Source organism: Mytilus galloprovincialis, chromosome 3, assembly GCF_965363235.1.
Source record: "Mytilus galloprovincialis chromosome 3, xbMytGall1.hap1.1, whole genome shotgun sequence".
Taxonomy (NCBI): domain Eukaryota; kingdom Metazoa; phylum Mollusca; class Bivalvia; order Mytilida; family Mytilidae; genus Mytilus; species Mytilus galloprovincialis.
In genome coordinates, this window is record NC_134840.1 from 32,968,432 (window position 1) to 32,989,667 (window position 21,236).

General features: G+C 32.5%; 1 protein-coding gene and 1 long non-coding RNA gene across 2 annotated transcripts; one reads left to right on the forward strand and one right to left on the reverse strand.

Annotated features, from left to right (window-relative positions):
• Window positions 1-5,261: 5,261 nt before the first annotated feature.
• LOC143067749 (uncharacterized) lies at window positions 5,262-6,634 on the forward strand. Its single transcript, XR_012976018.1, has 2 exons — window positions 5,262-6,137; window positions 6,252-6,634. It is a non-coding gene; the product is annotated as an uncharacterized LOC143067749 (long non-coding RNA).
• Window positions 6,635-7,800: 1,166 nt separating this feature from the next.
• LOC143067750 (prelamin-A/C-like) lies at window positions 7,801-20,731 on the reverse strand. Its single transcript, XM_076241249.1, has 9 exons — window positions 20,595-20,731; window positions 15,043-15,501; window positions 14,597-14,686; window positions 14,046-14,231; window positions 13,383-13,662; window positions 12,256-12,381; window positions 9,807-10,027; window positions 8,753-8,801; window positions 7,801-8,141 (listed from the first exon to the last, which is right to left on the reverse strand). The coding sequence occupies exons 1-9, from the start codon at window positions 20,618-20,620 to the stop codon at window positions 8,130-8,132; spliced, it is 1,449 nt and encodes a 482-aa protein (XP_076097364.1). The 5' UTR covers window positions 20,621-20,731; the 3' UTR covers window positions 7,801-8,129.
• Window positions 20,732-21,236: the final 505 nt, after the last annotated feature.

Sequence of the window (21,236 nt, forward strand, 5' to 3'; positions counted from 1 at the left end):
AGATTAACTGTTTAAGGAGGCTCGAGGGTATAAAAATTTCAGAAAAAAATAAACGTTTGTTTTTCATTACAAATTTTATTTATTACCTTTTGTAGTTGTTACTTTATCATATGGTACAAAAAACATTGAAAACAATTAATTTGTGTTGCCCCCAGATGACTTTTAAAATGTAAACATCATTGAAAAAGTTCCCTTTGGTGGAAAAATGCCATTTTGTGGCTTAAAAATTGAAATATCTCTTTTAACTTTTTTAATATAATTTCGATATATGCTATACTTAAACTAAATAATTGTATTTTATTTTATTTTTCTATTAACTATAAGACAACTGAAAGTTCATTTATAGAAAAATATAGAGAAATCCTATATAAATGATTTAGACCCGCGAACCCCCTTAAATGCTTTTTATATCTGACTTATTCCTAGGAAAATAGGAAATTCCCCCTAAATTGTACCTATCATATATTTGATTTTACGTTTTTTGGTTGCTTGAAATTGACCGAACACCAGAATGAACTACCATAGAATAGGTAACCTGTAGAATCGGTGTTAAAAGTTGGTATTATGAAAATGGTCTATTGTATGTCAAGAAACAAGACTTTTCAACAGGTTTGATTAACTCATCTAGTACATTGCTATAGTATAGAATAGTTATCAAAGGTTCCAGGCTTATAATTTAATACCCGTTTTGTCTTCGTAAGACTCATCAGTGACGCTCAGCTCAAAAAAGTTATAAAGCCAAATGAGTACAAAGTTGATGAGCTTTGAGCGTCACTGATGAGTCTTATGTAGACGAAACGCGCGTCTAGCGTACTAAATTATAATCCTGGTACCTTTGATAACTATTTGAGGATACAAAATTCCAAATGTTGTGGTAAATACGTCTAAAATCCTTAGTAATTCGAAAAATTCATACTTTATAGGACAGGAAATTTATTAACATGACCACATAATTGATATTCAATTAGTCTCAGTGGCATCGTCCCAGTGGTGTAAATCGTTATCAAAGGTACCAGGCTTATACTTTTGTACGCTAGACGTGCGTTTCGTCTAAACAAAGACTCATCGTTGACGCTCAGCTCAAAAAAGTTATATAGCAAAAACATTTTAAACAAAGTTAAAGAGCTTTGAGGACCCAAAATTCCAAAATGTTGTGCCAAATAAGGCTAATGTAATCTATGCCTGCTATAAGCAAATCCTTAGTATTTCGAAAATTCATATTTTTGTAGACAGGAAATTTATAAAAATGACCAAATAATTGATATTCATGTCAGCACCGAAGTGTTAACTACTGGGCTGGTGATACCCTTGGGAACGAAACGTACACTAGCAGTGGCATCGACCCAGTGGTGTAAATAGTTATCAAAGGTACCATGCTTATAATTCAATACCCCAGACGCGCCTTTCTTCTTCATAAGACTCATCAGTGACGCTCAGTTCAAAATATTTATAAAGCCAAACAAGTACAAAAAAATTCTAAAAGACGGGATATGTGGTATCAATCCATGACATAAAACATAAATTGCACTGTAATTAAACACAATGGGCAAAAGAAAAGCGCTTTTGTCGCTGTTCTTCATTTCAAAGTCACATAAAGGCTTCCAACACGTAGCAAAATAAAACCAAACTTTCACTAAACTGCAAGCTTAAGACGGCCAGTGGCACCGATTTAAGCTTAATTACTACACTTTGCTGTACAAGATTTGGTTTGAGATTCTGTTCGGAAAACAGTTGATATTTCGTTTCTACTGATTAAATCGGTTTTGTTGAATTAAATGATAAAGATGTTAATTTATATGGATATTAATTCATACAATATTCCAGAGCTTACATTTCCCATCTTGAGTACCCTGGTTGAGGGTTGCTGTTTAATAGGAAGCTGCAAAACAAAAGTTCCAAGTGAATTTCCAAGTTGTAGAGTTGAAATAATCTCTCCATAAACAGACATCATCAAGAGTTGGTTGAATACATTGGAATGACAGTTTTCGCAGATGACGACGGACTATATGATCCAATTGTCATAACTACAATCACGTACTCTGTATCGAATGGACAGGAATCCGTTTTACTATTTATTATAAAATCAAGATATCATATATAAAGATATCTCAAATAGATAATTAGATATATGATATAGTTTTTACGATACCGCATATAATTTATAAGATATTTCATATTAATTTCTTTATAAAATAGCTTATACTAGTATAATTCCATAGTTATCTATTTTGTTATGCGTTTACTGTTGTTTGTCTTTTGATATTTTTTGGGGTTTTTTGTTTTTTTTTTTTGCCATGGCACTGTAAGTTTGTTTTCGTCTTAATAGTCGGAATGTCCCTTTTGTATCTTTCGTCTCTTTTTTACCTGATATCAAGGCACCTTTTCTTAGTCTATTTTATATGATGTTGTGTAAAAATGTCTTTGTAATAAATCGGTATTGCTCTGTCGGTATTGACCTGTTCAAATTTCCTATATTTTGATTCAATCATCAATAAATATTCCACACCTTTTGTGTCCCGAATCTTTGCCTACAAAGCCGTGATATTTTGATTTTTGGAAACTGAAAAAAAAACTTGGTACTGGTTTAAATAGTTGTTTCCTTTAGGTGGCACGGTAGTATGTCCTGACCCATAAGGGATAATGACAGCCTTTTTAGAATTTTCACCACTTTCTAACACTGCCCAAAATTCTACATACCCAGTTAACTGAAGTACTTTCATTATACTATTCAGAAATGAATTTGAATATGAATCATGACCGTTTACCATTTTTCTATCTTTAAAAACCTAACGCCACTTTATGCTAAGAATACAAAATTAAAAAAATAATTTCATATTTTTCTACACCTTATTCATCCCTCAGTTTGGGAAAGTATGTTCAGTTGATATGTATCAAAGTATGTTTGTAAACGAAACGCTCGTCTGGCGTATGTACAAAATTATATAGATCTGGTTTCTATGATGAGTTTATTAACTACCACTGGGTCGATGCCACTGCTGGTGGAGATTTATTTCCCCGAGGGTATCACCAACTCAGTAGTCAGCACTGTTTGTGCTGTGATGAATTATCATTGATAAGGTTATATTTATAAATTAACTGTTTACAAAATTTAGAATTTTTGAAATACTAAGGTTCTCTTCAACTTCGTACTTTATTTGGCCTTTTGAACTTTTTTGGATTCGAGCGTCACTGATGGGTCTTTTGTAGACGAAACGCGCGTCTGGTGTATGTACAAAATTTAGTCCTGGTATCTATGATGAGTTTATTTGATACTTTATTTTTTGTCCAATCATACTATTAAGATACATTGACTACAAGAAGGGTACACAACAGAGCAACCTAAATTCCGGAATGGAAATACCACCTTAAGAAGGACAGATTTTTATGACCTCTGATGTTTTCATTATTAAACTTCATAGCTTTTTGTGAAGATTGCACTCAGGTTTTTTAAACAAGACATAAAAACAAACTAATGATTATGTACGCCAGACGCACGTTTCGTCTACAGTAGGTATATCAGTTATTATAACGCTCCAATCGAAATGTAAAAAATGCTAAATTATGTACGAAATTGAAGACCAAAGAGGACCCAAAATTTCGAAAGTTCTCGCCAAAATACAGCTACTGTCATCTTCTCCTTAGGTAGAAAATCATTGGTGTTAACATGCAGTGATGTTTATATGTGATTAAAAACGTATTTTATTTGCATATCTTTAATTAAAGTTATGTAACTGACAAAAAAATGATGCAATTGGTACAACGCAGTTACAAATGACAAAACCATTTATTATATAACGTATATACGACATACTTCTTCAGGAAATCTAATAGACAAGTTAAAAACAAGTCATTTGTCTTTGAAATGGGCTATTTTCAACTGAATGTATGCTAATTTTAAAATTATATATCATTTGAACACATCAAGTGCAAAGTCGTTACAACAATATCGTGGTCTCGGTGTTGTTTATGACCATCGGAACACTGTTATCTAATTTGAGTCCAAGGAAACAACGTGACATTCCTTAAAGCATGAATTAATCTCCTGACAAAATCAAAAAGCAGATAAATTCTGACTAAATTAGTGCGCAAATGTCAGTAGTTAGCACTTTTGTACTTCTGTGTTAACATGAATTATCATTGATATGGTCATAACTATAAATTAACTGTTAGCAAAATATTGAATTGTTCAAAACACTGAGGAATGTCTACCAAGGAATATATTAACTTAGTTGTATTTGGCAAAACCTTTCGGGATTTGGGTCCTCAGTGCTCTTCATATTTCGTTATGTAAATGGCCTTTAAATTTTTTTATTGGAGAGATACTGATGAGTCGTTTAAAGACAAAAATGGGCGTCTGACGAACAAAATTTTTATGGTCATTTTAATAAATTTCCTGTTGACAAACCTTTAAATTTTTCAAAAATCTAAATATTTTCTTATCCCAGGAATAGATTAACGTGGCCGTATTCGGCACATCTTTTTGGAATTTCGAGTCCTCAATGCTCTTCAACTTTGTTTGGCTTAATAACTATTTTGATCTGAGCGTCACTGATGAGTCTTATGTAGTCTTATGTAGACGAAACGCGCGTCTGGCGTATTAAATTATAATCATGGTACCTTTGATAACTATCTATGATGAGTTTGTCCTGAAATTTTAAGACTTGGCATTGAAGTTTCTAAAGAGTATTTAAAGTCCTGCTTTTTTCAATCTGTTTTTTTCTCCTTCTACAAAACTTACCACAAGGACATGTATGTTTTTATCGATTCATAATAGACCGTTTGATTTGATAGCTCAGTATGTATTTATAAGTTATCACAGTGCTGTGCTATTGTAGGATTATGTTCTTAGCTTATGTTGAAGTTTCTTTATACATCTTCAATTTTAGTTTGAACCATCCTAATAAATGTGAATGATCTTCATCAGTTTACTCAAACAAAATGATATAAATAGATTGTTAATCTCATAATAATTAGTGGTCAATTTTGCCATTTATACAAATTTCTTAATGTATGCTTGGCTTTTCTATTAATATATCTAACTGTGAATTTTGGGATACATGACCTTTTACATTTTTGGCTTAAAACATTTGATAACAAGAATGTGTCCACAGTACACGGATGCCCCACTCGCACTATCATTTTCTATGTTTAAAGGACTGTGATATTGGACTAAATTCTCTAATTTGGCATTAAAATTAGAATGATCTTATCAAAGGGAACATGTATACTAAGTTTCAAGTTGATTAGACTTCTACTTTATCAAAAACTACCTTGACCAAAAACTTTAACCTGAAATTTGCACTATCATTTTCTATGTTCAGTGAACCGTAAAATTGGGGTCAAAACTCTAATTTGGCATTTAAATTAGAAAGATCATATCATAGGGCACATGTATACTAAGTTTCAAGTTGATTGGACTTCAACTTCATCAAAAACTACCTTGACCAAAAACTTTAACCTGAAGACAAAAACTTTAACCTGAAATTTGCACTATCATTTTCTATGTTCAGTGAACCGTAAAATTGGGGTCAAAACTCTAATTTGGCATTTAAATTAGAAAGATCATATCATAGGGCACATGTATACTAAGTTTCAAGTTGATTGGACTTCAACTTCATCAAAAACTACCTTGACCAAAAACTTTAACCTGAAGCCAAAAACTTTAACCTGAAATTTGCACTATCATTTACTATGTTCAGTGAACCGTAAAATTGGGGTCAAAACTCTAATTTGGCATTTAAATTAGAAAGATCATATCATAGGGCACATGTATACTAAGTTTCAAGTTGATTGGACTTCAACTTCATCAAAAACTACCTTGACCAAAAACTTTAACCTGAAATTTGCACTATCATTTTCTATGTTCAGTGAACCGTAAAATTGGGGTCAAAACTCTAATTTGGCATTTAAATTAGAAAGATCATATCATAGGGCACATGTATACTAAGTTTCAAGTTGATTGGACTTCAACTTCATCAAAAACTATCTTGACCAAAAACTTTAACCTGAAGCGGGACAGACGGACGAACGAACGGACGAACGAACGAACGAACGAACAGACGGACGAACGGACGCACAGACCAGAAAACATAATGCCCCTCTACTATCGTAGGTGGGGCATAAAAACTAAATTTGAGGTACTTTTTAGAAATTCCCTATCAAAAACTTTAACCTGGCAAAGAGCTGTTTCACACAATCTCATTTTCATGTTCAATGAACCATGAAATGAGGACCAAAAAACTAAATTTGAGGTACTTTTTAGAAATTCCCTATCATAATGACTATGTATGTAAAGTTACAAATGGATGCAACTATAACTTCATCATAAACTACCTCGACCAAAAACTTTAACCTGGCAAAGAGCTGTTTCACACAATCTCATTTTCATGTTCAATGAACCATGAAATGAGGACCAAAACCTAAATTTGAGGTACTTTTTAGAAATTCCCTATTATAATGACTATGTATGTAAAGTTACAAATGGATGCAACTATAACTTCATCATAAACTACCTCGACCAAAAACTTTAACCTGACATGGGACAGACGGACGAACGGACGAACGAACAGACGAACGAACAGACGGACGAACGGACGCACAGACCAGAAAACATAATGCCCCTACTACTATCGTAGACGGGGCATAAAAATGATTGTTGTTCTTATAGAGATGACTGAACTTCCTATTTCTATGTTAGGAATATGGATTAGTTCCCTTTGAACTTTTCGATGTTTATATTTGCATATGAAACTGTTTTTTGGGGTTTGATCACAGCGTTCAGATAATCCAAATCGCGAAATGATATATATATGATTCTGTATGTTAAACTATGATTCACCATTTTCAATGCAATACCATGTATTTCTGCATTGGACACGATTTATTCAAGCAATTATAGTCAATTGTGTCATTTAAGGGTTGAACTAGTCTAAAATCTCTTTCGTTTGTAATCTTAATGAAAACTGAACAAACTGAACTGTAATTCAGTGGTTGTCGTTTTTTATGTGTAACATATTTTTTTTTGTCCATTTTTTGTTTTGTACATAAATAAAGCCGTTAGTTTTCTGGTTTTAATTGTTTTACATTGTCATTTCGGGACCTACTATAGCTGACTATGCGGTATGGGCTTTGTTCATTGTTGAAGGCCGTACGGTGACCTATAGTTGTTTTAATGTCTGTGCCATTTTGGTCTCTTGTGGAGAGTTCTCATTGGCAATCATACCACATTTTCTTTTTTATATTTGGTTTGTGCACAAGATTTTATCTTCTTTTAATTTGCAAAATGTGCGCTTCGGAATGTACTTGCGACTTACGAAGTACTTTAGGAAAATTAGTTTCAAACTAATGTTAAAACTATTACTGTTTTGTAGATATTTTTTTATTTTCATTTTTTTCATTTTTTATTAATTCAATCAATTTCAATAGATATTAATGGTTGATACGCAGAAATCTATTCATGGTAACTTTGAAATAGGCACTTATATTTGGCCCAAAAAAAAGTAACGTACGTCTAAATTGTCTTGAGGTCTGGTCTCGTTTTTTAGTTGTATTTGTCAATATATTTGTTCGACAATGGTCTTCAAATGGTCTTCAAATTCGAACGTTATTTGGCCTTTTTAACAATTTTGATACCAGCGTAAATAATCCTGCTGGTCGTAAGTCTTTTGTTTCGATGCACGTCTGCGGTACACCATTTGAAGCCTGATATCTATGACGTCTTTGAATTTGGCATAGGTGACTCTTTGAAAACCACCCTTTTTCTTCTTATAAAGGCCAACATTTTTCACAGTTAACACTTGCTTCGAAAACAGAGTTTATTATGTAAATAGTTCGAAATAAATAGACAGTTAGTCAATCAGTAAAATAAAAAGATATAAAAAATATAGAATGAAAAGAAATAATGAAAAATCCTAGCACCTAACAGTGCACGTCAATATGATAAACGTCACGGTCTGTGATGTTAACGTACGTTCATCCACAATGTCTTATAATATCCGTTTCCCAATAACTCCATTGTTTTACATAAAAAGCAGCACATATAGGATTCTATTTAAAACAACAGACTATTCTAATTATTGTTCAAAGCCGTCTTTACACAGTCGAGTATGACAGTTCCATTTTCTTTTCTTTCAATATTTTCTCTACAAAACGAATAAATGTATAGTTATACATGTCAAATTATTCATTACTAAGGTTTAAAAAAAATACTATCATTGTATGTGTCAGCTTGAAATTTCAACTTCAAATAGTTTGTTTCATCTGTAACACATAATTTTCCATCAAACTTATTAAAAACTGTAGTTTCGACGCAAATACAAACACCGTATTTACTAGTGGAAATACTAAGTTTCTTTTTTGTCCTTGTATGTAAGGAAGAGCCGTTTTAAACTGTATTTACTTCATAATCTGGTTCAGTTGAAAAGGTTTATATAAATTTCGATACTGAAATGTTAGTATGTATGTTTTTCCTATTGTGATAATCTTATGTAAAACATATACATACCCTGTGTTGACCTATAGGTGTATTTAACGGATGTATTCAAAAATTTTGAGATCTGGAATTGACTATTTAAAACAGAAGAGCATTATGTTATGGAACTCCTTTTTGATATATTTGATTTAAAACAATGGCAGAAAAAGGTAAACTTTTATTATCTTATTGCCATATAAGCAGGAGATTTTGATAGCCATAAAACCAGGTTCAGCTCACCATATTTTCTTAAAAAGGCTTTACTGTTATACTCGTACTTACCTTTCCATATGGTGTTGATACTTGGTTTCGGTTTACAGGTGTTCTCAATCTAAAGATAACATCATAAAAAGTTTAACATTTTTTGTTTGCAAATTTACCATGCTAGTCGTAGCAGCTGTTTTTCGTCCTTTTTGGACGTGTTTTAAATTTCACCAATATAAGCAGAACCTATCAGAATAATATATGTGTGCATTTTGCATACCTTTGTCCCATACTGTTATCATTACATGTAGTTAAATACATTTTGAAAATCAGAATCTACGATTGTTAAGATGGTACCTGACAATAAGATAGCAATATAGGAAACCAAAAGGTATACAATTAGTCTTTGATGTTTAGAAAGACACTTACATCATTTATCAAGTCATTTATTATCCTAAGTTTTCAAAAATACCATAGGTTTAGAAAATAAACATGACATTCCGAAAAAAAACAGACATAGAACACAAAGCAACAACTTTAAATAGTCAACAAAGCCGCTTATCAAATAAATGTGAAACCTTACATCTCAATGTTACATATGCTGTATGCATTCGTGTGACCCAAAGTTTGTAGTTTGTAATTCTATTTTGCTGTTTGTATGTACTGTTCTTATTTAATTTTAGGTGTTCGTTGTTATTTTGTATTCAACATATCGAAATGAACTATTATATTATTTATTTATATGATTTTCTGTCCTGATTTTTGTACTGTATTCCTGTCATGTAATGTTGACATTTTAGCTTATTTTTAACATTGCAATTAATCGAGAGGTTTGGATAGCCGTGACACCAGGTTCAACCCACTATTTTTACTTAAAATGTCCTGCACCAAGTCCGGAAGGTTGACAGTTGTTATCAAGTGGTTCGTTTCTATATATGTTTCTTTTGCATTTGTTTTTGTGGTATTTCAGAATTTCTTATGTTCTGTTGTTTTTCTCTTATAGTTTATGTGTTTCCCTAAGTTTTGGTTTGTTACCCAGATTTGCTTTCTCTCAATCGATTATTGACTTTCGAATAGGGTATACCACTGTTGCCTTTTTTTTTACATTCACTAAGTATGTGTTTATAGATACCTCTTTTCCTCCTCTGATAGTAGTATCTTCATGGCTTCGATTTCTGCTTTTAGCGGAATGTATGATTCCTTGGATACATTCAATTCTTGCAGTTTTGCAAACACAGCATTTTGCATGTCTTGTAATCTTTTCTCCATTTCACGAAGCTGGGCAGCTGCCATCAACCTTTCTTGTGCAATAAGATCTCCCAACGATTGTTTTTCTTGTGATAAAGAGCTTACCTACAATAATCCATGTAATGTAATGGAGTAAATAATCTCCAAGTAATTTTCTTTTTTTAATGGTAAAAGAAAATATTTTTTATCATCGTCATTTATAATCTTAAAGATACAGTAAAAAATACTTTACATTGGACAATCCTAATATTTGTGTATTGTTGTTTTAATCTTGAATCCGAAAATGTTGGTAAAAATTTTAACAGAATTGTGTTGTTTGATTGCATTATAAGTACAGCAGTAATAGACCTTTTCAACATCTCTCGACACCTATAGTTGAGAACGACTACGACAGGTATAATGTGAGGGGTCGTCTCAAAATTTAAAAAAAATGAAATCATTATTGATTTTATTGCTTTCATTGACAATGATAGAACTTTCCTACAGAGTTCAAATAACATGGATTTATAAAATTCATTATAAAGAAAATGATGGGCTTTAAGTCACATTTCATCTTTTTAGACGTTGAGCTTCTAGCTGTCATGGTGGAATTTGGAAAATGAAAAGAACAAAGCATGTTTAATTATGTATTTGATATTTAATTAAACAATGTTTTATGTCTGTTGACAAAGGCGGCACATGTTTCCACAATGTCTGTTAGTTTTGGCCTTGTGTGCCTCCGTAATGTACTGAATACTTTGTATATTTTAAATTCACCAATTTGGTGTTCCACTTTAATTCTGTATTCACCGATCACGCGATTAAATTTTCTGCTCTTTCTCTCAAATGTTATGGCTTACGACTAATTTGAGGTGTTGTAAATGGTGTGTAACTAAAGGATGACGATATGGATAAACTTTGTCTCTAAGGGAAATGCAGCAGATTATTTCTCCCTGTTTTAATTCAAAACCTCCCCGTTATGTATGTACGTCATAGATGAGATACAAAAAAAATCTAAAGTACGAAAACACTTGAAAAAGGTACAAAACTTTCTTCCGGAAATTGGATATAGAGAAATAAATTCTGATCCCATGAAAACAAAACAAAATATAGCAATGACAGTGTAGAAATAAAATCAACGAAATTTGATCAACTTCTTGTAAGAAACCGAAAGGTCATTTTCAGGAACGAGGGAAGGACGCTATATAACGAAGGGACAATGTATGTTGTTTCTGGGACATCAGTCGTCGGTCTCCAAAGCCCTGCTTAGCACTTTTCATATTGATTTTGCAATCTCAACAAGCCCTAAAGTATTAACTAACAACTTAAAATATAATTCCATACATAGGTACGTAAAAAGAATGCACTGCTTACAATGTTGTAACATTAAAACGAGAAGTCAATTATATTTTTTTTTCAAAATTTATCATGAAAAACATCAACTCTTACAAAATATCTTGAAGCGGAGAATTTCCTTAGACCTTCAAAATCAATATGTGATTATTCCTCCAGAAATTGAATATGTACATCAACTAAGGTGAAGATCGGTTGAAAAATACCAATTTGATCATGTTCACAAATGTGATACGGACGTACGGACAGTCCAGTCATTATTTTTCATAAATTTTGGAAAATTTCATAAAAGCTTTTACACCAACAAAATTAATCGTTTTTTACATGCGGCAAATAATTGGTAAAGGACTCACATAATCATAAAATTGAAGAGAAAGCGGATTAGGATGCAGAACGGTTGCTGTATTTGTTTTAATCATTCAACATGAAATGTCGTGTAAATACATATAAAATAAGAATATTATATAACAGTGACATATATTTATTTATTTATTTGGTTGATATAATTATATTCTGAAGCTACACAGTCAAGACAGTATATAACCGCCAATCCAATATGTTACGTATTGATATCATGATGGTTTCTGTCTTTGAGACGACCCATCCATTTTACCTGTAAACTGTAGGTGTCATTAGTCGGTGTTGAGAGATGTTGAAAAGGTCTATTACTGACGGTAAAAGTAAGTTGCCGAAGGTCATACGGTGACTTATAATTGCTTTCATCTTCGTCATCTTGGACTCTGGGGGAGAGTTGTCTCATTAGCGATCCTTCCACTCCTGTTAAATTTCACAATTGTTAAAATTGTACAAGTGTCTAATGGGATACCAGCAAGATTGGTTGAAAATTGAAGCGTGCAAATCAGAACTCTTTCAGCATAAGTGATAGTCATATCAAATATGCAACTAAATCTGAATATTGCAAGATTGAAATTTTCAGTATCCGGTTATAGGAATTACATTCACAATGATTTCAACATCATATTTAATAAGAAAATATTTACCTGTGCTTCAAGATTAGCAATTTTGGCTTTTAAATCACCGAAACTTCCGAAAATTCCAGCCTTCTCTTTTTCTAGTCTCGCTAAAGCAGCGGAGTCACTCTCCATTTTTACTCTTAATGTAGAGATCTGAAAAGATAAAATAATAATTATGAAATCAATTAAAAGATATGGATTAGCGTTTATAAAAAGAACCAGTATAGGATATGAAGAACATGAATGTGTCCATAGTACACGGATGCCCCACTTGCACTATCATTTTCCATGTTCAGTGGACCGTGAAATTGGGGTCAAAACTTTAATTTAGAATTAAAATTAGAAAGATCATATCATGGGGATCATGTGTACTAAGTTTCAAGTTGATGTGACTTCAACTTCATCAAAGACTACCTTGACCAAAAACTTTAACCAAAACTTTAACCTGAACTTCGCACTATCATTTTCTTTGTTCAGTGGACCGTGAAATTGGGGTCAAAACTTTAATTTGGAATTAAAATTAGAAAGATCATATCATAGGGAACATGTGTGCTAAGTTTCAAGTTGATTGGACTTCAACTTCATCAAAAACTACCTTGACAAAAAAAAGCGGGACGAACGGACGGACGGACGGACGGACGAACGAACGAACACACAGACCAGAAAACATAATGTCCCTCTACTACCGTAGGTGGTACTATCGTAGGTGAATAAAGAACTATCCCATTTGTCACTGCTGGTGGAGATTTATTTCCCCGAGGGTATCACCAGCCCAGTAGACAGCACTTCTGTGTTGACTTGAGTTATCATTGATATGTACATAATAATAAATTAACTGTGAATTTTGAAATACTAAGGCTCTTCTTCCTCAGGAATAGATTACCTTAGTTGTATTTTGGCAAAACTTTTGGGAATTTTTGGTCCTCAATGCTCTTCAACTTCTTCATTTATTTGGCCTTTTAAACATTTTTTTATTCGAGCGTCACTGATGAGTCTTTTGTAGACGAAACGCGCGTCTGGCGTAAGTGTACACGTAAGAGTCCTGGTATCTATGATGAGTTTATTTACAAATTTTAAATATACATTTGTTAATATAATTAAATGGCAATTTCTTTTATTTGTTACATTGAAAAGTCTTATAATATGTATATTACGCTGTCATTGTGTTTCCTCTCAGTCTCAGCCTGGTGCTTCCTCATATCTTCCTCTGCTGCTAGCCTCACTTGTCTCAGTAACTGTGGTATATCTGTGTCCGATTTGTTCTGCTCTCGGATTTTAGACTCCAGACTCACTATAGTAGTGGTTGATGTGTCTAAGCGTTGTTTTAAATCACTCAACTGCTGTCTTAGAATGTTGTTGTCAAATTCGGCTTTCTTGGCATAGGCAGCAAATTTTTCCTCAATATCTTTTCTAATTTGCTGCTCTTTCTCCCATCTTATACGTTTAAATAAAATGAGAAAAAAAGTTAATGTGATCGTAAGACAATAAAGCTATTGATTTCAATTTCATAGGACAAAACTGAACAGACTGCCTTATGTTGTTTAATCTTAGTTCTTGATTGCGATATTCTTTATATGTTTTGTTTTTTTAAACAAACATGATATGTCTTCTTAGTCAAAGACTTTAGATTCTTTAGTTTTCTCGACTTTATTTCCTTTTTACATATTTTACACAAAAAACAAGTCTTATTTTGTTAGAGTTTAATCTGTAAACTAGTGAACCCAGTAAAACCAGTGTAACATGGCGTATTATTTTGAATTAAGCCATTTTGCTCGCATATTTACCTGGCACTACAGTAAAATGGATTTATTGTTTACCTTCCTTTGAAGTCTTCTCTTTCTCTGGAGAAATCTGCTATTTGTTTTCTTAGCGTTGGACTCTCGTCGACAGGTTTAGGAGCTGACTTTATTTTCGTTAGTTCTTGCTCAAGACAACTTATCTTCACCTGATAGTTATTGATGTTATTGACTAGTTCATTGTTCTTGCTTATTTCTTGTGTCAGCCTTTATATAAAAAAAAACGTTAATGAATTATAACAAATAAACACAAATGATTTAGTTATGATATCAGACATTTAAAAACATGTATTACTTAATCTTACCGTGTCATGTCGCAACTTGAATTTAAGAGCAATACCAAATTTTGATTTTCTTAGGAGGTAGTTGATTAATGGTTTTAGCTAAATGAAGATTTATTCATCCCATACGGTAACTGACAAATTCTTTTAATGTTTCTTTGATTCTAACAATAGTGTAAAGATGATGTTCTATTTCTGAGAATTTTCCAACTCTCCTGACTATCAAAAAATCGAAAAACCTTACTATATTATAACTTTCTGTTGTTACTATTTTGTTAATAAAAAAAATACCTGTTTTCCAAATCTTTTATAGCTTGTAAATAGCTTCCATTTTGTTGTTGATATTTGTTCTTTTCAGAAACAGTGTCTTGAAGCTGTCGTCTGTAAAAAATCAAAAGTGATAAGTAGTTATTATAATTCCACGATACTATCTGTACTATTCTAATTTTAATGACAAATAAGGTATAAACATGGTATGCCGATTGTATGAGTATGTGTCAATAATGTATAATTATGTATGAGTGCCAATGAGACAAATTTTAAGCATGTCATGGAACATGATATGTTTAATATGTATTTTGGAAATTAGACAGGAGTCAACTGCGGAGATTAACTTTTTTTGTCTGTGTGTAAATTTTACATACGTCTCATTCGTAATCTTGTACTTTCATATTGAAAGGAATTTTTGTTTCGTAATTTGAAAAAGAATATGTGTAATATTTTCAAGAATAGTTTACCTTATATTGTTGAGTTCAGATTCATACATTGCTTTCAGTTTTCCCAATTCATCTTCCAGTATTTTAATAGACTGTATGAAAGCAGCTGAATCTGTTTGTCCATTTTTTTCTCCCAGCTGTCTTACTCTTGTGATGTATTCAGATAATCTATTATTCAGTCTCAGTAATTCATCCTTGTCGGACAATCGACCGAATGAAGATTGTGGTCTGTAGTTGGTTGTTGGTGTTCCAGGGCTGTACTGTAAACCTTGTAGTCCCTGAGTTGCTGACCGGTCGAGTCCATGAGATGCTGGCCTTTCCAGTCCAAGCGTTGCTGACCGTTCCAATGATTTCGATATGTCACTGACGCTTATTTTGCTCTGCTTATGACCTGGGTTTAAGCTTTTTGACATAGAATTGCTTTTTCCCAAAGATTTTCCTGGATAGCCATAGTATGTTCTGTATGTCGTGTTGAAAGAACTTAGAAAAGATAAAATAGAATTACAAAAGCCGCATACAAAATACTTCTATAACAAATGAATTTCTTTTACTTAGTAAATAGAAATTTCAGAATAAAAAATCTATTTTGCTCATTATTCAACAGCCTACTTGTCTTGAGTGTTGTACAACTAATCGATGTTGAAAAAACCCTGGCCATAAAAAATCAAATGAACGAACTTAGAAACAATAATTATATCAAACTATATTGAAAAACAATTTTCTCTTTCAACGCATAGAAAAATTCGTTTTAGTTATCTTGTGAAATTAATAATAGGTTTGTGAGACATATATTGATAGGAATTCAATGGTTGTACTTTTAATCATAAATGTTTTAACTATCATATTTTTTAGCTCACCTGGCCCAAAGGGCCAAGTGAGTTTTTCCCATCACTTTGCGTCCGGCGTCCGTCGTCGTCCTGCGTCGTTAACTTTTACAAAAATCTTCTCCTCTGAAACTACATGGCCAAATTAAACCAAACTTGGCCACAATCATCATTTGGGAATCTAGTTTGAAAAATGTGTGGCATAACCCGGCCAACCAACCAAAATGGCCGCAATAGGGGTAAAATGCAGTTTTTGGCTTATAACTCAAAAACCAAAGCATTTTGACAGGGTAAAATTGTTTATCAGGTCAAGATCTATCTGCCCTGAAATTTTCAGATGAATCGGACAACCCGTTGTTGGGTTGCTGCCCCTAAATTGGTAATTTTAAGGAAATTTTACTGGTTTTGGTTATTATCTTGAATATTATTATAGATAGAGATTAACTGTAAACAGAAATAATGTTCAGCAAAGTAAGATCTACAAATAAGTCAACAAGATCGAAATGGTCAGTTGACCCCTTTAGGAGTTATTGCCCTTTATAGTCAATTTTTAACCATTTTTCGTAAATCTTAGTTATATTTTACAAAAACTTCTCCTCTGAAACTACTGGGCCAAATTAATCCAAACTTGGCCACAACCATCTTTGGGTTATATAGTTTTAAAAATGTGTCCGGTGACCCTGCCAACCAATCAAGATGGCCGCCACGGCTAAAAATAGAACATGGGGTAAAATGCAGTTTTTGGCTTATAACTCAAAAACCAAAGCATTTAGAGCAAATCTGACATGGGGTAAAATTGATTATCAGGTCAAAATTTATTTTAACCTATTTATTTATTTTATTATATAATCAGACAACCCGTTGTTGGGTTGCAGCCCCTGAATCGGTAATTTTAAGGAATTTATGCTGTTTTTCGTTATCTTGAATATTATTATAGATAGAGATAAACTGTAAACAGCAATAATGTTCAGCAAAGTAAGATTTACAAATAAGTCAACATGACCGAAATAATCAAATGAACCCCTAAGGAGTTATTGTCCTTTATAATAAATTTTTAACAGTTTTCATAAAATTTGTAAATTTTTATTAACATTTTCCACTGAAACTACTGGGCCAAGTTCATTATAGATAGAGATAATTGTAAGAAGCAAGACTGTTTAGTAAATTAAGATGTACAAACACATCACTATCACTAAAACACAATTTTGTCATGAATCCATCTGCTTCCTTTGTTTAATATGCACATAGACCAAGGTGAGCGACACAGGCTCTTTAGAGCCTCTAGTTTTAAAACTAGACAGATTTTTTTTTTTTTTGGTAAAAGGTTTAATTTTACTATGAGCTCATTTCGAAGAAGAAATCAGACACTCTCAGGACTCCGGGTATCATTAACAACTTCGAATTGAGTTGTGGTATAAGACCAATAGTGTTGTTGCCTCGCGGATTGTACTTGGTCACTCATATATTGTTTAAAAGGTAAAATTCAATATTTGCTGAGAAAAAAAAAAATCATTTTAGATTAAGAAACTTATATCCCTAATACAAATATCTAATTCCTTGGTCTGATTTGGCTATCATTGATGTCCTTTTTCTTTTGGCCATCTTTTGCAACGTTTTAACTAGGTTTCGGACTTTCAATTGAAATATTTCAGTTTCGAGAGGTATAAATTGTCGAAATGCCTTACAAGTTATATCATTTATGTTATAACGGTTTTGAGAAATCTGAATACCATTCTCTTTGAAATTGTCGGTTTATTGTTGTATGGTTAAAAGTTGTTTTTTTTTACAATTGAAAGTGACGTCTATTTCATCAGGTTGGTACTTTGAGATTACTTTCAGTACCTGTGATTATTCTTTGTTACGGTATTATTCAGTTCTGTTTTATCTGTATATCTTTGGTGTCTGTTATATCGTATACGTTTCATTTTAGTATATAACAAGAGGCTGTCACAACGACAGCAAACCGGATTTATTTACATTTATTTGTGTCCTGGCAATATCACAAGAACCATTACTGATGAATGGTGAAAGTGAAAATCATCAATATCAAATTTGACCTCCATTTTGTCATCAGTATCAACATTTTGAAATAATAATATTTGAAAAGCTAATAGATTGAATGGTTCATGAGTAAATGCAACAACGTGAATGGAAACGTCATTTTACGATCTTTCAAGAACTATAACTCCTGAACAGTAAAAGTCAAAATCGTCATTATGGAACTTGACCTCTATTTTGTCATCAGTAACAACATATTAAAATTTCAAAAGCTTTGGTTGAATGGTTCATGAGAAAATGCACGGACACGACGGGAAACACCATTTTTCAATCTTTCAAGAACCATAACTCCTGAACGGTAAAAGTCAAAATCGTCATTATTGAACTTGACCTCCATTTTGTCATCAGTAACAGCATATTATAATTTCGTAAGCTTTGGTAGAACAGTTCATGCATAAATGCACAGACACGACTGGAAACTCCATTTTTCAATCTTTCAAGAACCATAACTCCTGAACGGTAAAAGTCAAAATCGTCATTATTGAACTTGACCTCCATTCTGTCATCAGTAACAACATATTAAAATTTGGGAAGCTTTGGTAGAACAGTTCATGAGTAAATGCACGGACACGACTGAAAACTCCATTTTTCAATCTTTCAAGAACCATAACTCCTGAACGGTAAAAGTCAAAATCGCCATTATTGAACTTGACCTTCATTTAGTTGTCAGTAACAACATATTAAAATTTTAAAAGCTTTGGTTGAACGGTTCATGAGTTAATGCACGGACAACATTTGATTGCCGCCTTTCAAGAACCATAACTCCTGAACGGTAAAAGTCAAAATCGCCATTATTGAACTTGACCTTCGTATAGTTGTCAGTAATAACATATTAAAATTTTAAAAGCTTTGGTTGAACGGTTCATGAGTTAATGCACGGACAACATTTGATTGCCGCCCGCCCGCCCGCCCGACCGCCCGGCCGCCCGGCCGCCCGCCGTACATCCCCAAATCAATAACCGACATTTTTGTCACAAAAATCCGGTTAAAAATGTTTTTCTGTAACAAATCATGATGTTTTGTTTATGTGTACATGTTATGCTGCCCATGACGGGCCCTTGATTGGAATAATAAATATTCTTATTCTTATTATACTGTGGTTCATTTGTATTTGACTGTTCCAAGTCGGGGTTAACGTAAGTAGAGGGTTCATTCCCTTTTGACGTTTGGAATCAAGTGGTATAGATTCCAATATCTCAGTGTACTGTTAGGTAAGTTATTTCTTTCACAAATGTTAATTCTTATTTTCTTATTGTCGGTTTATGATTTTTGTAATTGGCGAGCTTTCACATACCGGTATCTGGCATATCGATAATTACGATTTTAATCTTCAATCAAAAGTTTTATAATGAAGGATATTAAAAAAAAATAAGTAAGGACTGAAATTGGTAATATATTATTAATAAATTCTAACATTGTTGTACAATATGTATACAGGTATATGTACTTAAAGATATAAGATCTGATATTAAAATCGAATGTATTATTTTTTTTTAATTTAAAACGTTGACCTTTAATTGTTAAAATCTTCGTCATTTGAACCCTGTTGAATAGTTGTTTCAATAGCATTCATACAATGTTCCATTATGTTTATACTTTTATACACTACTAGAGTAGAATCCAAATCACACAAATGCGAAAGAAATGAGTATGGGATGAATGAGAGTGGGGATAGAACGCTAGTATAAAATCCTGTATGACTATATTATATTGATTTTACTGCTGTATTTGGTAGTTCAAAGAATGTTCCGGTTCTCTTCGATTTTGAATAAATGCTGAACGTTACATATTTAATTTAGTAATAAATTATGGTTATATACTGGTTATTATTAACAGATATCTTCAAACTTGCTCATCAAAAACAGAACAGCAACTCGTTTCACTAAAAACCCTAAGTTAGAAAAAATATTCGTATTTATCATGAAAATTTCAATATAATTTCCGATCAATTTTTGACGAACACTTTAGTGTGAAAAAAGCCCCATGTCACCGGCAACCACAATAAAAAAAAACGTAATCAATACGTTTTCATGATAAAATGGTAAATAGTAAAATTACATAAGTGCTGAACTGCGAGGAAAATTCACAACGGAAAGTCAAATGGCAAAATCAAAAGCTCAAACACATAAAACAAAAAGACAACAACTGTCATATTTCTGACTTGGTACATGCATGTTTTAAAGTAGAAAATGGTGGAGTAAACCTAGTTTTATGAGTAAACCTAGTTTTATAGCTAGCTAAACCTCTCACTTGTATGACAGTCGCATTAATTTCCAATAAATGTACATTTGATTGGTTAGTACAATGGTTGTCAGACTTTCCTTGGTCCAATGTTAAACGATTTCCTCGTTTACTTTATGACTATGTATGTAATGGTTTTCTTTATAATGTGTTTTTTTTAAACTGTCAAATCCCAGTTTTTAACATATATATGTGCTATGTATTGCCACTGTATTTAAAGGCTCTCCGTGTGCTAATATCTTTTTCCGTTAAATTCACAAAAGAACCAGATATAATTATATATGCCTCACATTATGTTACTGACAAAACGTACACGACATAGTTTTATCGACAAATATACAAATATATGATTATCTATAGTTATTTTAAATGATTCAAAACAACATTTCCTAAAAAAATTATTCCCTGTGGTCGAGTAGATTTCGTTGCCCCGGTGTATAAAAATCTTACCTCGGTTGGTACATGCCGTAATTCATTTTTCCTGAGAAATGGATGTCAGTTTACACTAGCAACATCCGTGTATTGATGAAATTATAATGTTTGTGCATGGATAGTTTGTATCTATGGTTTACATTCGTAAATAAAAATAAACTTTAAATTTGCATATTTATTTGATTTTTCTGTTCAGGGTTTCTGATATAGATATGATGCACAGCCAGTCAGTTGTTACGAACGCATCGGTTTGTTTGTTGATAGGCGTTTCTGTGTACTTTAGATTTATCTTATAAACATACTCTTCCGTTAATGGTTAAGTTTAAATTCTACTAATACCCAAGTATAAAAAGCAATATATTTTGAAAAATATAATATCGATGATTTCATGAGGCATAAAACAAGCTCAGTTTGATCTGATGTTTTCTTCCATGGCAGAATAATGTGATAATTCTACTGAAAATCGATTTCTTCGACATTATTTTTAAGTGACAATGATTGAACATACAGTCTGCCGTCAATTGTTCTAACCATAGCTCTTTTTCTTGATTTGACATGTTTTTGTTTAATGTTTCAGCAATTCTAGTTTATAAATATCAGTAGATTGGATATTCCAGCATGCCATGTTCTTCTTGCTTTTTACTTTGATTGGTTTCAACG